General features: G+C 37.6%; 1 protein-coding gene across 6 annotated transcripts in view; it reads left to right on the top strand.

Annotated features, from left to right (window-relative positions):
- The window catches only part of FGF14 (fibroblast growth factor 14), a 423,768-nt gene extending 405,257 nt beyond the window's left edge, over window positions 1-18,511 (top strand). For all 6 annotated transcript variants that reach the window (XM_075424363.1, XM_075424353.1, XM_009933460.2 and 3 more), the window contains 2 exons: window positions 8,969-9,167; window positions 11,753-18,511. In XM_075424363.1, coding sequence (XP_075280478.1) covers window positions 8,969-9,167; window positions 11,753-11,889 — 336 coding nt within the window. In that variant the 3' untranslated portion in view covers window positions 11,890-18,511. The remainder of the gene's footprint in view (window positions 1-8,968; window positions 9,168-11,752) is intronic.
- Window positions 18,512-18,516: the final 5 nt, after the last annotated feature.

Genomic DNA, 18,516 nt, shown 5'->3' with positions numbered 1-18,516 from the left:
CACACATCTTTTGGAAGGAACATGTAGAACTGAAAGAGTCTAAAGTATACCTTACAAAATACCTGTGAATTTGCATATATTTATGTTTACTTTTGCAATGGCAGATAGTTATGGAGACATCATACTATCACATTCAAGGAGGTCAGCAAATACTATGTAACAACACCTTATAAGTGAAAATATACCGTTCCGTCTGACATTGCACAATAGTAGCTAATTAATACAAATACACTGATCATGCAGTGAAAAAAACCGGAATCAGTTTTCTTTATCCAACATTTCAGTGTATTTCAGAGGAGCAGAGAATTAATTAGTGGTAAATGGTAAGAAAAAGTCATCCTCCCTGGTTCTTTTTGGGTACGTGCTCATTTCAATAAATATTTTGCTACATTTATTGATAGTTTATTTTATGTGAGGCATATGGATTACAGAAGGCTGTATAGGGTAATAACTGTAAGTGTCTGCATAAAACTGTGTCAAAATATTCCACTGTCATTTAAAAAGGTTCGGTCTGTATCTGAAAGCAGTCTGTATTTCTCCTGCATTATTCACTGGGGACAGAAAGTGGATTGATGGGTGGCTGGATGAGAATCTCTTCCACAGCCCATCATGGTTTGTTTCCACAGCTATGTTGTTAAATCCTTCCTTTCAGTCTCTTAATTTAGTGCTGTCCCATTTTTCCCTTGGCGCTGACCTTTTCTAGCCGAGAACCTGGTGCTGTCTACAAGCTGATGAATTATGGCTGTTCTGAGTAGAAGTGACCAGGAAAGACAGGATGGTTTACTCAGGTTCTGCTCCGAAATGTCCCATAACAGTAGTGGAAGAAAATATTCCCTACAATGCATGCAATTTCTCTTAGTTATGCCTTGGGGCGTGTGCATTTCTTATTGATACTGGATTTCTTTAATCACAGATGCTATACAGGAGATGAAAGATGTCTTTCTGTGTTGGTACAGCAAGGAGTTATAGTTGGTGCTTAAGCTGAAGCCTTAAAGCAGATTTTTACTGCAAATTTAAATCTTGAGGGAGGCTAGGTGATGAGGATTGGGAGGGGGGAGGAGACTGTGCGCTTGGAGAAAGAATATCTCATTTCATTGTACAAGGAATCTGGCTGCATTTCCTTTAAAGCCAAGGATGTACTCAAGCCAAAAAAATAAACATTTCTGTGCAAATTCAGAGTGAGACTGAAGCAGAAAAATAACTTCACCATCCTTCATATGTCTGTAGTGATAAAGGAGGGTATTATACTTGTCCACATGCTATAACACGTGAAGGCTGTTGGTGGGCTGCAGCCCATTCTAAACCCATAGTTACAAATGTGGCTTAATGCTAATATTTCTAAAATTCATTTTCCTTCTTTTATTCAGGTGAGGCAACACTTTTTTAGCATTCTTCTCTTGAAATTCTGTTGAAGTATTGTAGTTTTGGCACATAACTGCTGTAAAGAAGGTTTTAAAAATTGGTATCCTTTTCCAGGTTACCACCGAAACCTTCTTTCATACATTTTTGAATTTAAACAACCTTGATTCACTCACTCCTAATGTAAGAGTCATGATTCAGATCTGCATGATGGGCTTCATTTCAAAAACATTAGGTCACTTTTGGAGTAGAACTGTACAACCTTAAATAACATATACCATAAATGCTTATATCAAAGAATTTTTGTTCTATTCAGCCATGTCCCACTGAGTTGATGACTCTGAATTGTAGATATCCATCAAAAGAACATAAAAACCTGAGCACTGCTTGTGAAATGATACCAACTTCTATATGGATAGGGAGAGAGGTATCTAAGACTTCTCCTGGCTAGTACATATAAGTAGTAATTTGGGATCATTCTTGAAGTTATTATTTAAATTACATTTTTATCTGCTGTCTTTGTTTAGTCTCGCAACTGGTAAGCTTACGGAAGTGGTGAGTATGTGCTCTGCCTTTCATACAAAATATTATTGCCTTTAATCAGTTATAGTTTAATGCGACCATAGCTGCTAGCTGTAGGCGAAGCAACCTTTCTGTTATAAAACAAGGAATTTTTTGTAATCCAAGCTGTTTTATGTTCTATTTCAATCTGGACAGAAAATGAAGCCAAATTCAGGCTGCCATCAATACCATCTTAAACACAGAAATCTGTCCAAGCAATTTTTTGTTGGTTTGTCTTTATGTATTCTATGTGACTTTTATTCATGACCTTATTTTAGGCTCTCATGAATGTACATGAACAAAAGAATTGCTGCATTAATAATATTTCCCATCATATCCCTGCTAATTAGAATCTCCTTTAAGTAAGTACTAATATTTGCAAGAGTATTGATTTACATTTACCTTTGCCTGAATTTAGTCAAAAGTTGTGTTTTGTTTCTTTACAAGCAGTGATAGCCACATCTTTGGGTCTTTCAAAAAATTAAAACATCAGATAGGAATCTTAGCTAAAAGGTTTACTTTTACATGCTGACCTCCTTACTACACTCTCAGTGATTCTTTAATCAGCAAGAATGACCTCTGGTTTTTACCTGCATGATATCAAGTCCTGTTTTTGTTTAAATTTTTATTTTTTTACAGTCCATGTGTTTAGGTACTTTCCAAAGAACAGATATAACAGTAGCTCTGAAGAGTCAGTAATGATGTTCTCTGACTGTTGTAGTCTATTAAGGAAATTTTCAGTCTGAAGACTGTGGAAAGTATGTGAAGGGACTTCTGAGCATTTGCTGCTTTCATGGGGCATCTGTAGGATTGGCAGGTTAATTTATTACTGTTTTTTATTTTGAACCTTTGTTAGTAAAGTCACTGCAACATCTGTAGTATGTCAGCTAAAGCCTCCTGTTCCTTGGTGTCTTACTCGGTTAGTCTGCACATAGAAAATTCTGCCGACTGTGCTTGTTCTTAGTTCTATGTTTAAAAATTATGTTTCTGTTAGGGGACTTTTAGGCCCAGATAAGCTAAACATCTTCTGAACATACAGGGAATGTAATACCAATTTCTCTTTAATCCATGAAGTATCTAACCACATTTTTCTAGATTTTATGCCATTTGAAGAGGAACTCTTGAACAAGAAGATTCTGAACTGGCCTTTTGGCCAGTTTAAGAGTTGGAAAAATTTGGTGCTATGGATGGGAAATCTTCAGTAACTCTTTCTTATTCTCTTATACCAGCATTTGTCAAATAGGTATACTGTAAGAAAGTAGTCTATCTCACCTAATTCAGTGTGCAGCAAGTTAGAGAAATACAAATTTAGGTATTTGCCAGTTCTCTTGTGCAGGCAAAGCCTCCAGATCTTACAGGTCTCGCTGCATAAATATGTCTATGACATGGCCTTTTGTCCTACCGCTCTGCAGCGGATCTCCTGGTTTCACACCTCGATTACTCCAGCATCCTCCCCTCCTGCACTGAGAAATACAGTGCCACCCCCATGGTCTCAGTTCAGAAGTCTACCACAAAGTTCATTTCCCAGCTTCATTATTTTAACTGTATTTCTCTTCTATTTTGAGTGTCTGCTCCTCATTAAACACAGACTGCTTCTCTTCAATTTTAAGATTTTTCTTCATGAGTCATTTTCAACCTTTCCATCCGCTATTAAAATGTCACTTCCTTCTTTTGATTGCTGTCTTGCTAGCCTCTAACCCCCAAAATGCCTTCATTCTGGCTCTATGCTGCTGTTCTCACTGCGCAGAAGTCTCCCATGAGCCTCCACAGGGCTGGTGGTGTCTTTTCTCCAGTCTCTCCTTAAAGATCCTTTGTCATCATTCCTACCAAAAACATTCGATAACCAGCTACTAGCATGCTGGTATCACTGATCTGATGTTTTGGATTTTTTTCTACCCTGTATCAAGCTCTATCTGGATTGAAAGATGTCCACATCAGACAGACTCCACTGGGTCTGTACTTCCAAAGCATTGAGGTCCTGTTCCATGACCTGGACCTCTAAGTACAAATAATAAATGGTGTAAAACCAGGATTGTTTTCACCTGGTCCTGAGTTCCGAAAAGGATCAACAATCAGGTTTTTTTACTGTGTTTTGTTAGACTGGCTGTTTCTGGCAATCTCTCAGAGTTTGTCTTGCAGTTGTGTTTTCTGCTTGGCGCTGAGGAGAAGGTGTAGCTAATTCAGCCTGCAGCTGTTCTTTTGCTGCCTGGTGTGATGAGAGCATCCTGTTGTGACCTTCTCCAGGGGAATCCACTGCCTCCTCGTTTGCTGCTGGCTATGATTCAAGAGGCTGATTGCTAGCTGTATCACTTCTGTGAGCTGTAACTAGAACAATACCTTCCTTTCCTATATTTCAGAATGAACCACAAATTTAAAGAGGCTTAAAGGTTCAAGGTAACTTGTAGGAATGTAGGAAACTTGTAGAAGCGCTTCTGCTTGGAACTGCCTGTTTTGGTGTCCATGGTAGAGCCGTGGTCTTACGCTGTCCCTCATGGTGTGCAGTGGAAGGTTACTTTTTGTTCAGCCCCAGCAGTTCATTATTGATTGACTCACTGAACAGAGATATAATTTGTAATCGCAGGTGCTCAAGTAATTTTTAAACAGTATCTAGAAGCTATATGGCTAGCTGTGTTGTCATGCTAGTTTTCACTTTGCAACCCTGCGGTTCGCAGCATAGATGTCTTCTCCATAGCTGCGTAATAATTTCTTCTATCTGAGAGCTGTAATAGAAAAACTGCGTGCTTTGTGGGGATTATTTTAAGTGAAAGACCATGGCTACAGATGGATATGTGCAACTTCATTAAAGCTAGCTAAATTGAACAAACTAAATTGTGAAAACCCAGCAATTGAAAGTTACACTGATAACCCATTCAAATATTTTCATTTATTCAGTTGTTTGCAGGACAGTAAAGTTTGCTGTACTTTGATTTTGAACTGTAGCAGTTTGTGACCGTGCCATATTATTGATTAGCAAGGAGACCTAGCTTCATCACTTCAGTCTTCAGCCTCTGATTGACAGAAAGCCATTACTTGGTAGGGGCTTCATCTCAGTTGTCCTCTGAATTCCTTCCCAACTATCCTTATATCTCCATACTGACAACACAGGTAACCTGAGCTCCTTCATTCAGGCACTCCTAATCTTGAGAGGTGGCTAATGGCTCTTTTTTCTTAATTTTATTTGTGTTTTGTTCTTAAATGAAAGTCCATTCTGACACCACATGACTCCATGATCTAAGGCTCCACTATTATGATGTAATACTACAATCCTGATTTGACAGCTCTTTTGGGCACCCAAAAACTAAGAACTCCACATTGAAAGAACTTCTTGATTCCAAGAGTTTCAATGTACAACGTGTGTGTTGTCGTACTTATTAATGCTTCAGCAACTGAGAGAATTAAAACATCTCCAAATAGGACTCACATCAAGCAAAAGCTTGATGGGAAGCTGGCAAAAATATCCAAGTGAGAATTCTTATCAGCAAGGTGCAATTTAATACATTCTTCACTTCTCTAGGACCAGGGAAGCTGTATCAGATTGCAGTTTACAGCCAAAACCCACTCCTAGGGTTTTGGAAATTGGCGGCTAGTATATACTTTATTTTTCAAATGTTGCTTTGACAGGAAAAAAACACCTTTTATGTAAGACTGCAGGTTAAATCTGGGCACTGACCTTGGAAAAGAAATCCTGAGCACAAGTTCTTGCTTGCAAGTCATGTCTGGTTTTGTGATTTATTCATTCTCTTCCTAATACAACATACAAAGAATCTTCTGGAATCAAAACACAAAAAGTCATTCTTGCAGGATAGATCTAAATGCTTCATGTCAGTCAGATGCAGATTTGGATTCCTTCAGGTTGGATACAGATAGGCAGGTAGCCTAGGGGAGTGGCCTCACCATTGAGTTTCTCTTATAAAACACCATTATACTGCCTTTCCCTCCAGCAGTGGATTTGAAGAAGGTCAGCTGTGGATGATTTTTTTTAAAGTCAGTGCTGTTAGCACATTAGTTATTTTCTGACAGTTCTTACTGGGTAGAATCTTAGGTATACAGACCTAGATTTGGCCTAGGTACATGCAGAAACAGCATTTTAGGTGTCATGGCTGCTTTACTGGAGAAACTACAGGTGCTTGCAGCTTTTCAGCCAGCTGAGATGGTGTGTGAGGCAAGATTTTAGACAACATTCTTGACTTAGAAATACTCAGTTTCCACCTGAGCCCCAGGGAAGGTGCCCATTTCAGAAGTCTCTTTCTGAGTAATCCTTTCCTCAGAGGAACTAGTGGATGCAGTTCGGCATAGTCGTCATCAGGTGCCTAATTTTCGTTCATGAATACTCTCCACATTGGTGGAACTAATGTCCTACTGTAAGGTAACATATATTTAAGTGACATTTTAGCCGAGAGTTTATCCCAGGCAGAATTACATCCTAATATCCTGCATAAATGCAAAGCTGTCCAAAGCTGTTACACTACCCAGACATCTGCAGCAGGATAGTTGCAGTACTTTTGGGCAGAATACAGTATTCAGGTTTGGCTCTTCCTCATATGCCAAAAAAACCCACAAAATAGCAGACTATTACTATGCTTTTTCATAACTAATAAATCGTAATCTTGCCGGTTTGTCCAGTCTATCATCAGTCTGCATCCAGGAGTAGCCATGTAATTGTGTTGACATCATCCATTTTTTTGACTTGGTAAATACCCACAGCTTCATATGCTGTGCACTGTCAGAAACACTAATGTACATGCCAAAGAAATGAGAGAGAAAAGAGACAGGTTAGATTCAGAGGTGAGATATGATTTAAAGGAATCTTGTTTCAGTGTCCTAATGGATATTGTTCATGAAACACACATATAACATTTACAGGCAGCCAACCTTTTCTAGTACAGAGGAGCATGAAAAGACAAATAGCTTTTTTTAATAGCAAAAAAAAAGCAAGTATTGGCTAAGAAGTACTGTTTATGGTAATTGAGCTTTACAAGGAAGTAAAACTTGGTGGGGAGCACAGGGGGTAGCATTTGCCATGAAGCAGGTAATAATAAGGAGAGCTGTGTAGGCATTTCCTGATTAGCATCTGCTGTTCCAACAGCTGAAGAACATGACTCGCATGTATATGCTTGTGCTAGGCTTTAGCAGGCGTTCCCTCTAGCAAGCCACCCTGCCTTCTGGTTTTATTCTGAGTCTCCTTGAACCCTACTGTGATTTGAAATCAGTGGAGGAGAAAGGAGAGTGACACAAACAACAGATGTCTGAAAGTCTTGGAACAGAGAGAGAAAAAGCCCCGTGGCGAAGGGTGCAGTTAAGGTATCCCCTGCAATTAGCTTTCAGTGGTGCCTCTAGTACAGACCACATTTGCATTTCTGCATGTGTTTATAATACAGCAGTGCACATAGGTGGTAAAGAAGTGGTAGTGCAAAAAGATGGCCATTGCACACGTCAGAGAATGTTTGTTGGACCCTGTAGATGAATGTGACCTATAGACACTCATTGTACTTACACACAAAGCTACTCATTTTAGGGGGGTTCACAAATTATTTCCCAGCTGCTGCAGTAACTGCCTTTAGTCTGTTGCTGGAGAAAATACACTAATTCTTTTTATTTGAGGTTGAAAGTGGCTCCATAATTGAGAAAGCAAATAGTATGCCTGGTGTCTGTCAAGACAGCTTAGCTTCCAGGTGGTGACTTAAGCCATGGCAGTACAAATACTGTGTACCTAATGTAACATTAGGAGAACTTGGTCGTGCACTAAGTGAAGTTTAGTGCAGATTCAGAAAAACACCATCTGTGCTTTCTGGTATGGGGAACTGTGTCTTTAAGCAGTTTGATTTCCAGAAAAGAAAACCGTGACAGCAACAGCAGTGAAATTCTTACAGTATATAGGCAGCTGGGGATGGCATAAAGACCCTGAAAACACATTACCTGCTGAGTGTTAACTCAGTGTTGCATGGGGCCAGGAGAAAAAAGAAATGGAAAAAAAAAAATACTGTGAATGGAGAAGTGAAAATCTATGACATTTCCAGATTTTTACTTCTTGGGAAAGATAATTGAAAGAAATATAAATATAAAACAAAGGATTCAGGGGTGAGAACTTTGTGCTCTGAAAGCTTTGCAAACCACCTCCCACTTTCTCACATCTATCTCCTTCTTTTATGATGGGACTATTTTCCGCAGATTTCAGCAGGTGGGTCCAAAGCCTGAAAATCACATCCAAACAGAATCTTGTTTTTTCATGATATTTTAAATGTGATTTTATTTGCTTGCTACCTTGCTGGGTTTTTTTCCAAAGGATTTGGGGAAACTCTGTCTCAATATATGTTCACAGTGTTTATTTAGTTGCTGTTAATTGTGTTATTAAAACAAAAATAAATTAATTTGGCTACTGGGCTCCAGAAGTTTATGCTTAGGTAAACCTTAGTAAAGAGTTTAGTACAACTGCTCTGTTACAGAATGTGGCTTCCAGAAGCATTACCAGTATTGGGATGAACAGCGGGGATGTCAATAGGAATTACATTTCTTTGTACAGAAATTTGTACATCAAAATAGTGTCTTTCTGGGGTGTTTAAGGCTTTGTGTACACTGGGAAATGATATATATTTTAATGTGTTGGAAGCAACAATATTTAAGCATCAAATATCAGTTGTCATAAACCATAGAGGGAGTTTGTTACATTTAGTATGTTAAAATGGAACAACAGTTTTCTTATTAGTGCTATTTTAGTATAGACTTTCTTAATCTCTAGAAGGATATCCTATGAGAAAAATATGCACACTAATAATTATGCCTGTATTTTAAACAGTGTATTTATACCTGTGTCACTTCCTCTGTACTTCGAAAATATACGACCTGTGTTGCACAGATGGGAAAACAGAGGTATTCACAGGAGGTGAAATAACTTCACCTGGAGGTCTTCTACAGGAAGGCAGATATACTGGTCTCAAAGCAGAACCTTATAATAAGTAGTATATTAAACTTATGAAGAGGTATTTGTAAGCTAACAAAACAGAAGCCGCACTTTAGAGATATCATTTAACATTTACTTTTCCTCCCACAGGAACTTTTTACACCGGAGTGCAAATTCAAGGAGTCTGTCTTTGAAAATTATTATGTAATCTACTCATCCATGCTCTACAGACAACAGGAGTCTGGGAGGGCCTGGTTCTTGGGGCTGAACAAAGAAGGGCAGGTCATGAAAGGAAACAGAGTGAAGAAAACAAAACCAGCAGCTCATTTTCTACCCAAGCCATTGGAAGGTGAGGTTCAGTCTATCGCTGGCAGATCCTCCCATAAATCTCACAAGAAGAAGAGGGAATGGTTTCTAAAATACCCTTTGTGAACGTGCGTGCCCTGCACAGTGGCCATTCCAAATGACAATCCCCAAGATTCATGGAGCAGTTTTGTACTTCGGCATGGTGATGCTAGAAAGGGAGTATGTAAAAACATTTTTTCCACGGATTAAGAGGTCATTGTGCAAGAAAAGAAATCTTTTGTGGAAGTGCATTGAGCTGTTTTTAAAATATTCTCTTGGTAGGGACAAAAGCTGTTGTGAGTCTTGCAGTGAGAAAATAGTCCTTTCATTAAGCAGAGTGAAATAATGGAAGTTGTAGGATAATTGGGAGATATAAAGGGAATGGATGAAATGTCAGCATTTCAAAGTAAAAGCTTTCTAACACAAAACACAAAGGTCTCTTTATAAAATAAATCATGCTATATTGCTTAGCCAATTGATGTAATGCACATAACTTGTGCAAGTTGGCCTTTAAACCAAGATAGAAGCAAATAAATGTCATACTATCATTACACACTAAAATGATGTCACACATTCTCTGAAAAACCATTCATTTAGATCTTGGAATTTTTGGTTTATCCTATGTATTCTGCAGACCTTTATAAACCTATGCTGCATTTTGCTTCTCGTCCTCGTGGCACTCCAAATTTCATTGACATTATTGCTACACGTAGCCTCAGTCATTCTGAATATTATCATGTTACTTAGGATCTGAAAACACGTACCTGAGTAATGATCTAGTTAGCAGTCCCATTTATTATAATATTTTAACTTATAATCTTTGATTGAAGAATTGGTTTGTTAAATGTTTCAGAGTTCCATCATAAGGAAAGAATCTGAATAATCCTGTTTTAATTTCATATTTGAACTCAAGTTGATGCCTTGATGCTTTCCTCGTCTTGCAAAAGCTTACAATATGTTCATGAGCTCTCAATAATATTGACACTTCATATGTCAATTCCTTTATATTAAATTCTAAGAATTGTAGAGAGGGAAAACCAGTGCATTATTAAAGGCAATGTCAATTCATATGGATTAGGAAAGAAGTGACTTTTTTCATTACTGTTTGGATGGTCAGACTCTATCAAAATAGCTTAGACAAGGCTTAGAAATAACTTGTTTCACATTGCCAATGAAAGTCATCAAATACGACCACTCTGCTATATAATTCCTTACTTTATAGTTCCACCTCATGTTATTCGACTTCATAGTTTTGTAGGTCATGGTGTTATTTCATCAAGCTCTTTTAATTAATCAGCAAAGGGTCCTAAACACATTTATGGGGGCACTCTGAAGACATAGATCATAACCAGCCTTATGTAGTCTAAAGAAGACATTTAATTTCAGACTTTCAGAAGCTTTAAAAGGATTTAGATTATGTCATTGGAAATGTTAGAACAAGTATATGACTAGTTAATGATGCTATGGGGCCCTTCATATTTATTATGAAACTTCACACCATTGAAGATCAAGGACAGTACTTTGATGCTCCTACCTCCTACCCTAATTAGCTGAGGGATGAAGGGATTGCGCTCTCTGGGGCAGCACACAGCCAGTCCCGAAATCATAGTGTGATGATTAATTCCTTTGACTGCTTTGACATGTCTTTTAACATTGCTCTGATATAAATAAATGCTACTGAAGCTAAGTATAAGTGGAAATACTACCTGATTCAGTGACACAGGAAGCGAAATTGAATTATCCAAGAGTATTAATCATTAAGGCAGCTTAATGATGGAACTGTGTAATTGAACATATGTATTTTCCTCAAAGGATTTAAAATGATTAGATCAGAACTGAAACCCAGGGGCAAACTTTTAATTTCTCTAAGAATTCAGTTAGTAGCTTAATATGGAGTTTTCTGCACTGCTACATTCAGTGGAGATCAGTGGCTACTGCATAAGTTTTTGGAAAGGAGGAAGAAAAAAACCCAAAATTCTTGTGTACACTCCTCAGCACTGTCCTAGACATTTCTTCAGTATACACCTTAAGAGATCACGGCCAAGCTCCTCAGATTTGGGAGGCAAATGCACAAATACCTTCATAGAACTGGACCCAAGCCTAGTATTGCAACGCAGGACCGGAAAAGCACACTTAAGTCTAGACAACTGTATCCTATGATCCCATTTGTTAAGCATCATCTGTTTTATTTCATCATATTTTATTTCTAAAAACTTGCAGAATGTTTATTTAAGGGGGTATATATGTATACACACATATGTGTATATATATATGTATATTTTTGTGTGTCTGCCTCATGCAAAGACAGAACAGTAGTTTTTCATTTCCAAGGCCTCTATAGTTTCCATTAAACAAGCAAGCAGTTTCCTACTGCGTTTCTAAGGCAGATACAGAAGAATTGAGGAATTTGGAGGGTCAAGCAAGACTATCAGTCATGCAAAACAAAGTAAGTAGCTTCCCTCGCATACAAGAGGAACATGGCTTATATTACAGTATTGGTTACTGTAGAAAATTAATCCTATTTGAGATGAGATCTTAAATGAGATACATTCTTAAAAATGCCTCTTCTTGTCTCTTTTCTCCCTGCAGTTGCCATGTATCGAGAACCGTCTTTGCATGATATTGGAGAAACAGTGCCAAAGGCTGGGGTAACTCCAAGTAAAAGCACAAGTGCGTCTGCAATAATGAATGGTGGCAAACCGGTTAACAAGAGCAAGACGACATAGCGAGATCCTCACAGGTGTTGTGACTTCCTGAGTCCTGAGCACAGTTGAGAGATTTATCCGTGCCAGACTTCCCCTCTTCTGTGTCTGCGGATCAGCCTGCGGCGAGTCGCAGGCTTGCCCGTTGCTGTTTCTGAACTGAGTTGTTGCAAGCGGATAAATCTCAACGTGTAGCTCCACCCACAACAAGAAGACACCTGGATGAACCAGCTAAACTCAGACCATGGAATGCCCTACCAGATATTGGAATGCCTTTTTAATATCTTTTCTGTGACTGTGACACTTCATGTGAATGACATACTTCACAAGTACACTTGATACCTTGCCTGCTGACAATTGCCCATAATCCCTTTTTGAGTCCAGTTTCAGCAAAATCCATGTGTTTAAGTTCTATTTTGTAGCACACAAATAATCAAATAATTTCTAGTTAGATGCTGTAAGCCTGTGCTATTATGGATTTCTCTTCTTCCCTTTTTTATAAGGCTGCTCGCTCCACTGTCTGTGACCTTTTGCAGGGATTGTGTTTCTCTATAACTTAAGTGTTGCCGGTGGCTTAGTTTTGAAAGCAATCAGGGAATCAGGAAGCCTTCAAAAACCTATTATTGCAAATTATATCTATAAAGAATAGGATTGTTGTCTCTGGCTTACAATACTGATTAAACGTGAATACTCTCTAGTAACTGATATTGTGCTTCTGAGGTTGGCATTATCATGGAGGGAAGAGTGTCAAACACAACCAACGGGAGGTTTTCTGAAATGAGTGTTTGGCATCCCCCTATAGTTTCTTTTTGTGTGTGTGTTTTATACATATCACAGGCTTACTGGTAATGGTAACATTTGCCTTGCCCAGCGAGCAAGACCCACTCATTTTTGGGAAAGTGGGTCCAAAGAATTTTGTAGGCCTTGTAGGCCTGAATTAAGGCTCATTTTTCATCTACTAAATCTTCATTGTTTGAAAAACAGCCACCACCAATAAATAAAAATAAATAAGACTAACCAGAATTGTGCTACCTAAATCCATTTCAAATACAATCCTTTCCTGTTTTTAAAGAATCGAACTTAATGCCATTGTTATTTTTGGCTGAATCCCACTCCTACTTAGCAAAGCATGGGCAAGGATGTTGTGTTCTTTTTTGCAGCACCAATGCAAAGGGTAGTTACAAATTATAGTTTAATATTTCTGGTGTTTTACAAAAAAATTTTAAAACTCGACATATTAAAAAACTTTATTTTTAGCTACGCATGCAAAGTCCGGTCCTATGTATCTCCTCACTGATATCCCACTATGTACCTCCACCCGGCTTCCTAGGATAATATGCCCACCAAATTGCTAGATTGAAGGTGCCTTGCCTTGATCTCTGTATACTGTACTTTCTCCTACATGAACCTAGAAGAAATCAGAAACATTATAAAATCAGAGCCTTGGGTCCCATTACCAGAAACACTACCAACACTTCGAGTTTGTCACTTGTGAGCAATGAAACCAATGTTGGGGAAGGGGGAGGGAAATTTAGAGAATGCCACAGAGATGCCACTGAAGTGTTTCGCACTTAGTCACGGGTTTTCAGAAAGCTGAAAATATGGGTACTCTCTGTATGTTAAGAAGGTATTTCTTTCTCAGAAATGGCAACAAGGACCAAACTGTACCTCAGTCGGGAAAACTGTGTGGCAACGCTCTCTTGGCCTCTTGCTGTTACCATGCTATCTAAAGACAAAAAAAAAGGAAAGCATCCATTCCTTTTTAGCATCGTATTTCTGGCAATTTGTTTTATCATGTCTTTTCGCTGAAGTCCCTAACAGAGGCCGCAGGTTGTTTCACACTCCCTGTCTGCTCAGCTGAACAACTGATTCAGTCTGAATGAACTCTTCATGCGAGTTTTCAAACGTGTTCTCTTCTTATAAGCGACATTTAGCTCACTCTTCACAGAGGCTACTGTAAAGCTGCTAAGATAGTCCTTTTTTTCGTAGGCCACACTTCCTTGTTTGTATATGTAATATGAGAACAGCAAGCTAACACTTTATGTTGGGTCTTTCTAGGGAGGGAATGAGTTAAGCATGAACCCCACTATCCATGTAGAGAAAAAAATAATACAAACTTATTCTAATACTGTGAAAAAAATGCAAAGAAACTCTGACTTAGAGTGTGTCCTTGCCGGCTAGCACGAAATACATGTGCGTGGGAAAAACAACACTTTATTAAAAAAACTTTAGTGCACCCTGCTCATCCCATCTGGTCCAGTGGGATCTGTGCACCAGCCCCGAGAAAATAAAACAAAACCAAACCAAAGCAACTCACATGGTGAGCTGGGGGCTTGCTCTGCATCTGGAGGACCCATGGGAGGAAGCAGCCTTGACATTGTACTGTCTACTGGGTCCCAGAGGAGGCCTGGGCTTTGCTACCATTGTAGGAGGAGCACTTCACAACATTTTGAGTAAAATGATTCTCTGAAGGCTACATTCTCTCTTACCTTAATTTCTTAAGAGTTCATGAGGAGGGAATACGTGTGTTCATGTCCCATCCAGCCATTTCTTCACTGTCCCAGTGTAAGAGCCTGGGGAGAGACAGGGCTGGAGGCCTGGCTGAGCCATGCAAGGAGGTTCCTGTTCATGGCCTGATGCTGCATAAGTTTTGTTTTCAACGTTAAACTTTTGGTCCTGGGTAATTATGCTCTGCAAATCAGTTTGGGGGGCTATAATTAAGGCCAGATTTCATGCAGTTAGTTCATGCTGGAAATGCAGCATTTTTTTTTCTATCATTTTCTGGTTTTGTTACTATGGGCTAAAGCATCTGTGCGTTTAATCTAATGAATAGATGTCCTAAAAAATATTTTTTCTACAGTCTGTTTAAACATAGCAAAGGGGGTTTTGTGCTTGTTTCCTTCCTTTAATTTTGTGTCTTGTCTCACCTGTTGCATGGGAAGAGGATGGCAAGGATGAACTGCATGTAGTAGGTTGTGTCTATCAAAGAACTGTTGGTCTGTATTACTAAATTTACGTACATATTTTCAAAGAGTTTGTCTGCATTGTACAGTTTGTGTTTATTCTTATTTGTTGTATACACGGATTCAACATGATGAATAAAACATTTATACAAAGGCATACCAGAAAACAACAAAAAAGATTATGAAAGAAGTAAACTGTGCAAAACATCATTGCACTGGCCACAGGATGGTGAATCTTCATGTAAATAGGTTGGCAAACTCAGTTCTCCCCTTTTACCATGCCAAAGAAAATTTTAGCTCCTTAATATAATACCTCTCTTGCTGTTCTCCAGGATGAGACTTCACCATTTTCTTCCCTCTGAAATTAATTTTGCTGTTAAGTGAAAGCTGTTTTCAGCTGTCTGTTGCTACTAAAGTACTGTATAGTAAACCTGATGGAGTCAATTTGTATTTACAGATTGGATTTTTAGTACTTACATGTCCAGCTGTCTGTGAATCTGCAGTGTTCCAGATCTTGAGCATGCTTGCTTTGTATTTTGTTCTTCTTCTGGGTTTTATCTAATCTCTGAGAGACTTTTCGCACAGCAATCCAACCTCATCTTACCATTTTATATGTTAACAATGCACATAGTCATTACCTCTTTTTCTTTTTTTTTAATCTGTATTTCAGCTACAGTTCTATTTGGCAAAATCAGTCACATCTGCACAGTTTTAGAAATCCAGTTTTAAGTAGATATAAACTACGTCAACAATGCACCGTTTTGTTGTACTTCAAAAATTTTATAAATACGCAAGAATCCTTATGAGATTCCTCACATGATAGACCCTATAGAAAGTTGTCTATAGCTTTTAAGTGCTTTGTAGTTCACATAACACAGCTTGCTTAATTTGTGGGGGTTTTACCTACCCTCAAATAATTTTTTAATGTACTGTCGTGTTCATAAACTTTAACTTGTGTAGTCAGTTTGGTCCTTAACAAACTCCCTTCCCCCCGAATATAAAGTAAAGCAATTCACTTTGACTATGGTATATACCTGAAACAACACTAAGAACTCTGGCTTTTTTTGTATATATTAGGAAACTTTTTCTCTTGGTTTAAAACCACTGTAAGCAATGGAGGTACCAATGCAGTCTGTTTGGTCCGTGCATTAAAAGTGTGTTTTGCTGATCCATCTGTTTATTGGTATAAAAAAGACATTATTCAGCTCCATTCAAATGGGAATGCAAGTACAATTAGACTAAGTAAGGAGTTTATCTTTCTTTTAAATGCCCCTTTAGATAAACTCATATTCTGTGGAATGCATTTTAAAACGTCTAACAACATGGGGATTTTAGTGATGACTAATGAAAATGCTATGACTTCTTTTTAAAGATGTAATAAAATTTTTGTTCTACTACCTAGTCACAGAAATATTCAACATTGCTTTCTTCATCACAGTATCATTTGGCTGTATCATTTAGCTACAAAGTGAGATGTCATTCTGTAAAGAAGCAAGGGCAGCGCATCAGAAATGTCAGAGCAGGTACATGATTAAATGTTCACCTACGTGTCTCTAAAAGAGAGTATGGCCAGGAAAAGAAGGATCGCAAGCAGGATAATAATTTAGAGAAGAAAATCAATCCACAGCTGGTTTATAGATGATATTGCAGATATGTTGTATACAATAGGCATAATCCCGCAGGTCTATTGTAGTATTCGGCACACTTCTGGATTGTGTTCTTTCTCTCATAACAAGAAAGCAAGGCTATGGTATCTTTTGTTTACAAGGTTTATCAATCTAGCCAGTACGAAATCCCCATTTATCCTATTTGGTTTTGCCATCTAGAACTGCCTTTTGCCACAGGCCCGGAAGCAAGTTTTTACAGGCCCTAAGGCATGAAGAATAAAACGGTATATTTCACACCTCTTCCTGTTTTCACAATTTACGTATCTGGAATTCCTGTCACAGGGTTTGAGGTGTAAAATCACAACTTCTTAATACAACTATTATTTTCACATATGTGGAATATTAATCCTATTCCTTCCAATTTCATTTTTCTAGTAAGGAAATGAGCCACAAAACAGATATACTGGGAGTTACATCACCAGTTGCCTCAGCATGAAGAGTGAAGGAAATGTTCAATCAACATTATAAGAAACAGAATAAAAATTGGAAAGGAATTTATGTATACATTATATTTTTAGTAGTCTTAGTTAACACTTTAAGGTTTATAGCGATAGCACCATTTTGTTTGATAACTTACATTTTAATGAACCACTAACAGTAGCTGTCTTAGAATACTCTAATATTTTTCCATGTGTACCTTAACAAACAATTTGGATAACACTTTTTGAAATGCTATGGCTATATAATCCATGCATTAGCCAAAATTCTGGAGATGATTGTTTTTCAAAAAAAACCCTAGCTAGAAATCAGAATGATCTTACTCTAAGTATAAAAATTTAAAATTAAAACGATTTACAAAGTAAAACGCATCAAATATGACATTGCAACCCTGTAAAGAATTGTTCTTTTGTCTGTGAATATGAGTACCTGAAATATCACGGCTGATCTACAGTATATATAAATCTGCTTATCATGCCATGAAAAAAATCAAAAGCATCTACTGAACCTAGATAAGGGTTTTGATTATCTAGTATTTTCTTATTACAGTACTAAATAAAAATGGAAGTAAATCAATGAAAACTTTGTATCTTTCATTGTTTACACTCTGATTCAACAGACGAATGTATATGCAAAAAACCCACATTATAAAGTGATTCAGGTCAGAGGTATTCATAAATATAAATAAAACCAACAATCTGTGCTCTCCAGACACCAGGGTTGACAAAAGAAAATATTCCTGTAAAACTCTACAGAGTTTAATGATTATAAGTAGAAAATATAAACTATAATTTCAAGATGAATTTTACTTTTAAGATTCTTTATACCGTATCAATACATATTAGTACTCTGCTTGGTTTTTGTTTATCTAAAAAGAGAGCAGCTAGCAGCCTTGGGATGTATGTCTCATTATTTACCTGCATAACTTCTATAGAACTTTCTATAGAAATTGTGCATGGACGTGTGGTGAATATACTCCCTGAGAACATGAGTTTCACAAGTTTTGTTTTTAGAAAGAAAGAATCCAGGTTAAGGAAAAAAATTGGATAAGAGAAGGAGCAAGCTACATGGGAAGGGGGGATAATAAAAGTGACCAAATGAAATTGTTTAAATTTTTTGCATTCTATTACATGTACTCTACCGTTGTATGTTCCTACTCCAAAATTGTCCTTTCTAAAAGAAAACTAATTTCTAGATTAATAATGGAAATATCTTTTTTGTTTGACTTATAGTTCTCTGATTTCTGAGTCATGTAGCTCTTCAAAAATCAGGACCTTGGCACCTAAACCACAATGTTACAGTCTGGTATTAAAAAGAAATATTTTCCAACCATTTAAGTAATCTCTTGCTCAATCATGGTTTCACAAAATGTAAACACTTTTGAAACTAAAATGTATGTATATTTTTTTGCTCTAAATAATTCAAGGGCTGCCAAACCTACATGTATAAAAAAGAAGACTCATATGTAAATAAGTTAGGGAAGTCCCAATAGTTGTACATCGTTCATAACTCAGTGTGAATTTCACACTGAGCAGCATTTCACACCATTGGAAAATAAAAATAAAATTTTTGTTCATACCACT

The sequence above is a fragment of the Opisthocomus hoazin genome, chromosome 1, assembly GCF_030867145.1.
Source record: "Opisthocomus hoazin isolate bOpiHoa1 chromosome 1, bOpiHoa1.hap1, whole genome shotgun sequence".
NCBI classification, from domain to species: Eukaryota; Metazoa; Chordata; class Aves; order Opisthocomiformes; family Opisthocomidae; genus Opisthocomus; species Opisthocomus hoazin.
This window is presented reverse-complemented; position numbering and strand designations above follow the sequence as displayed.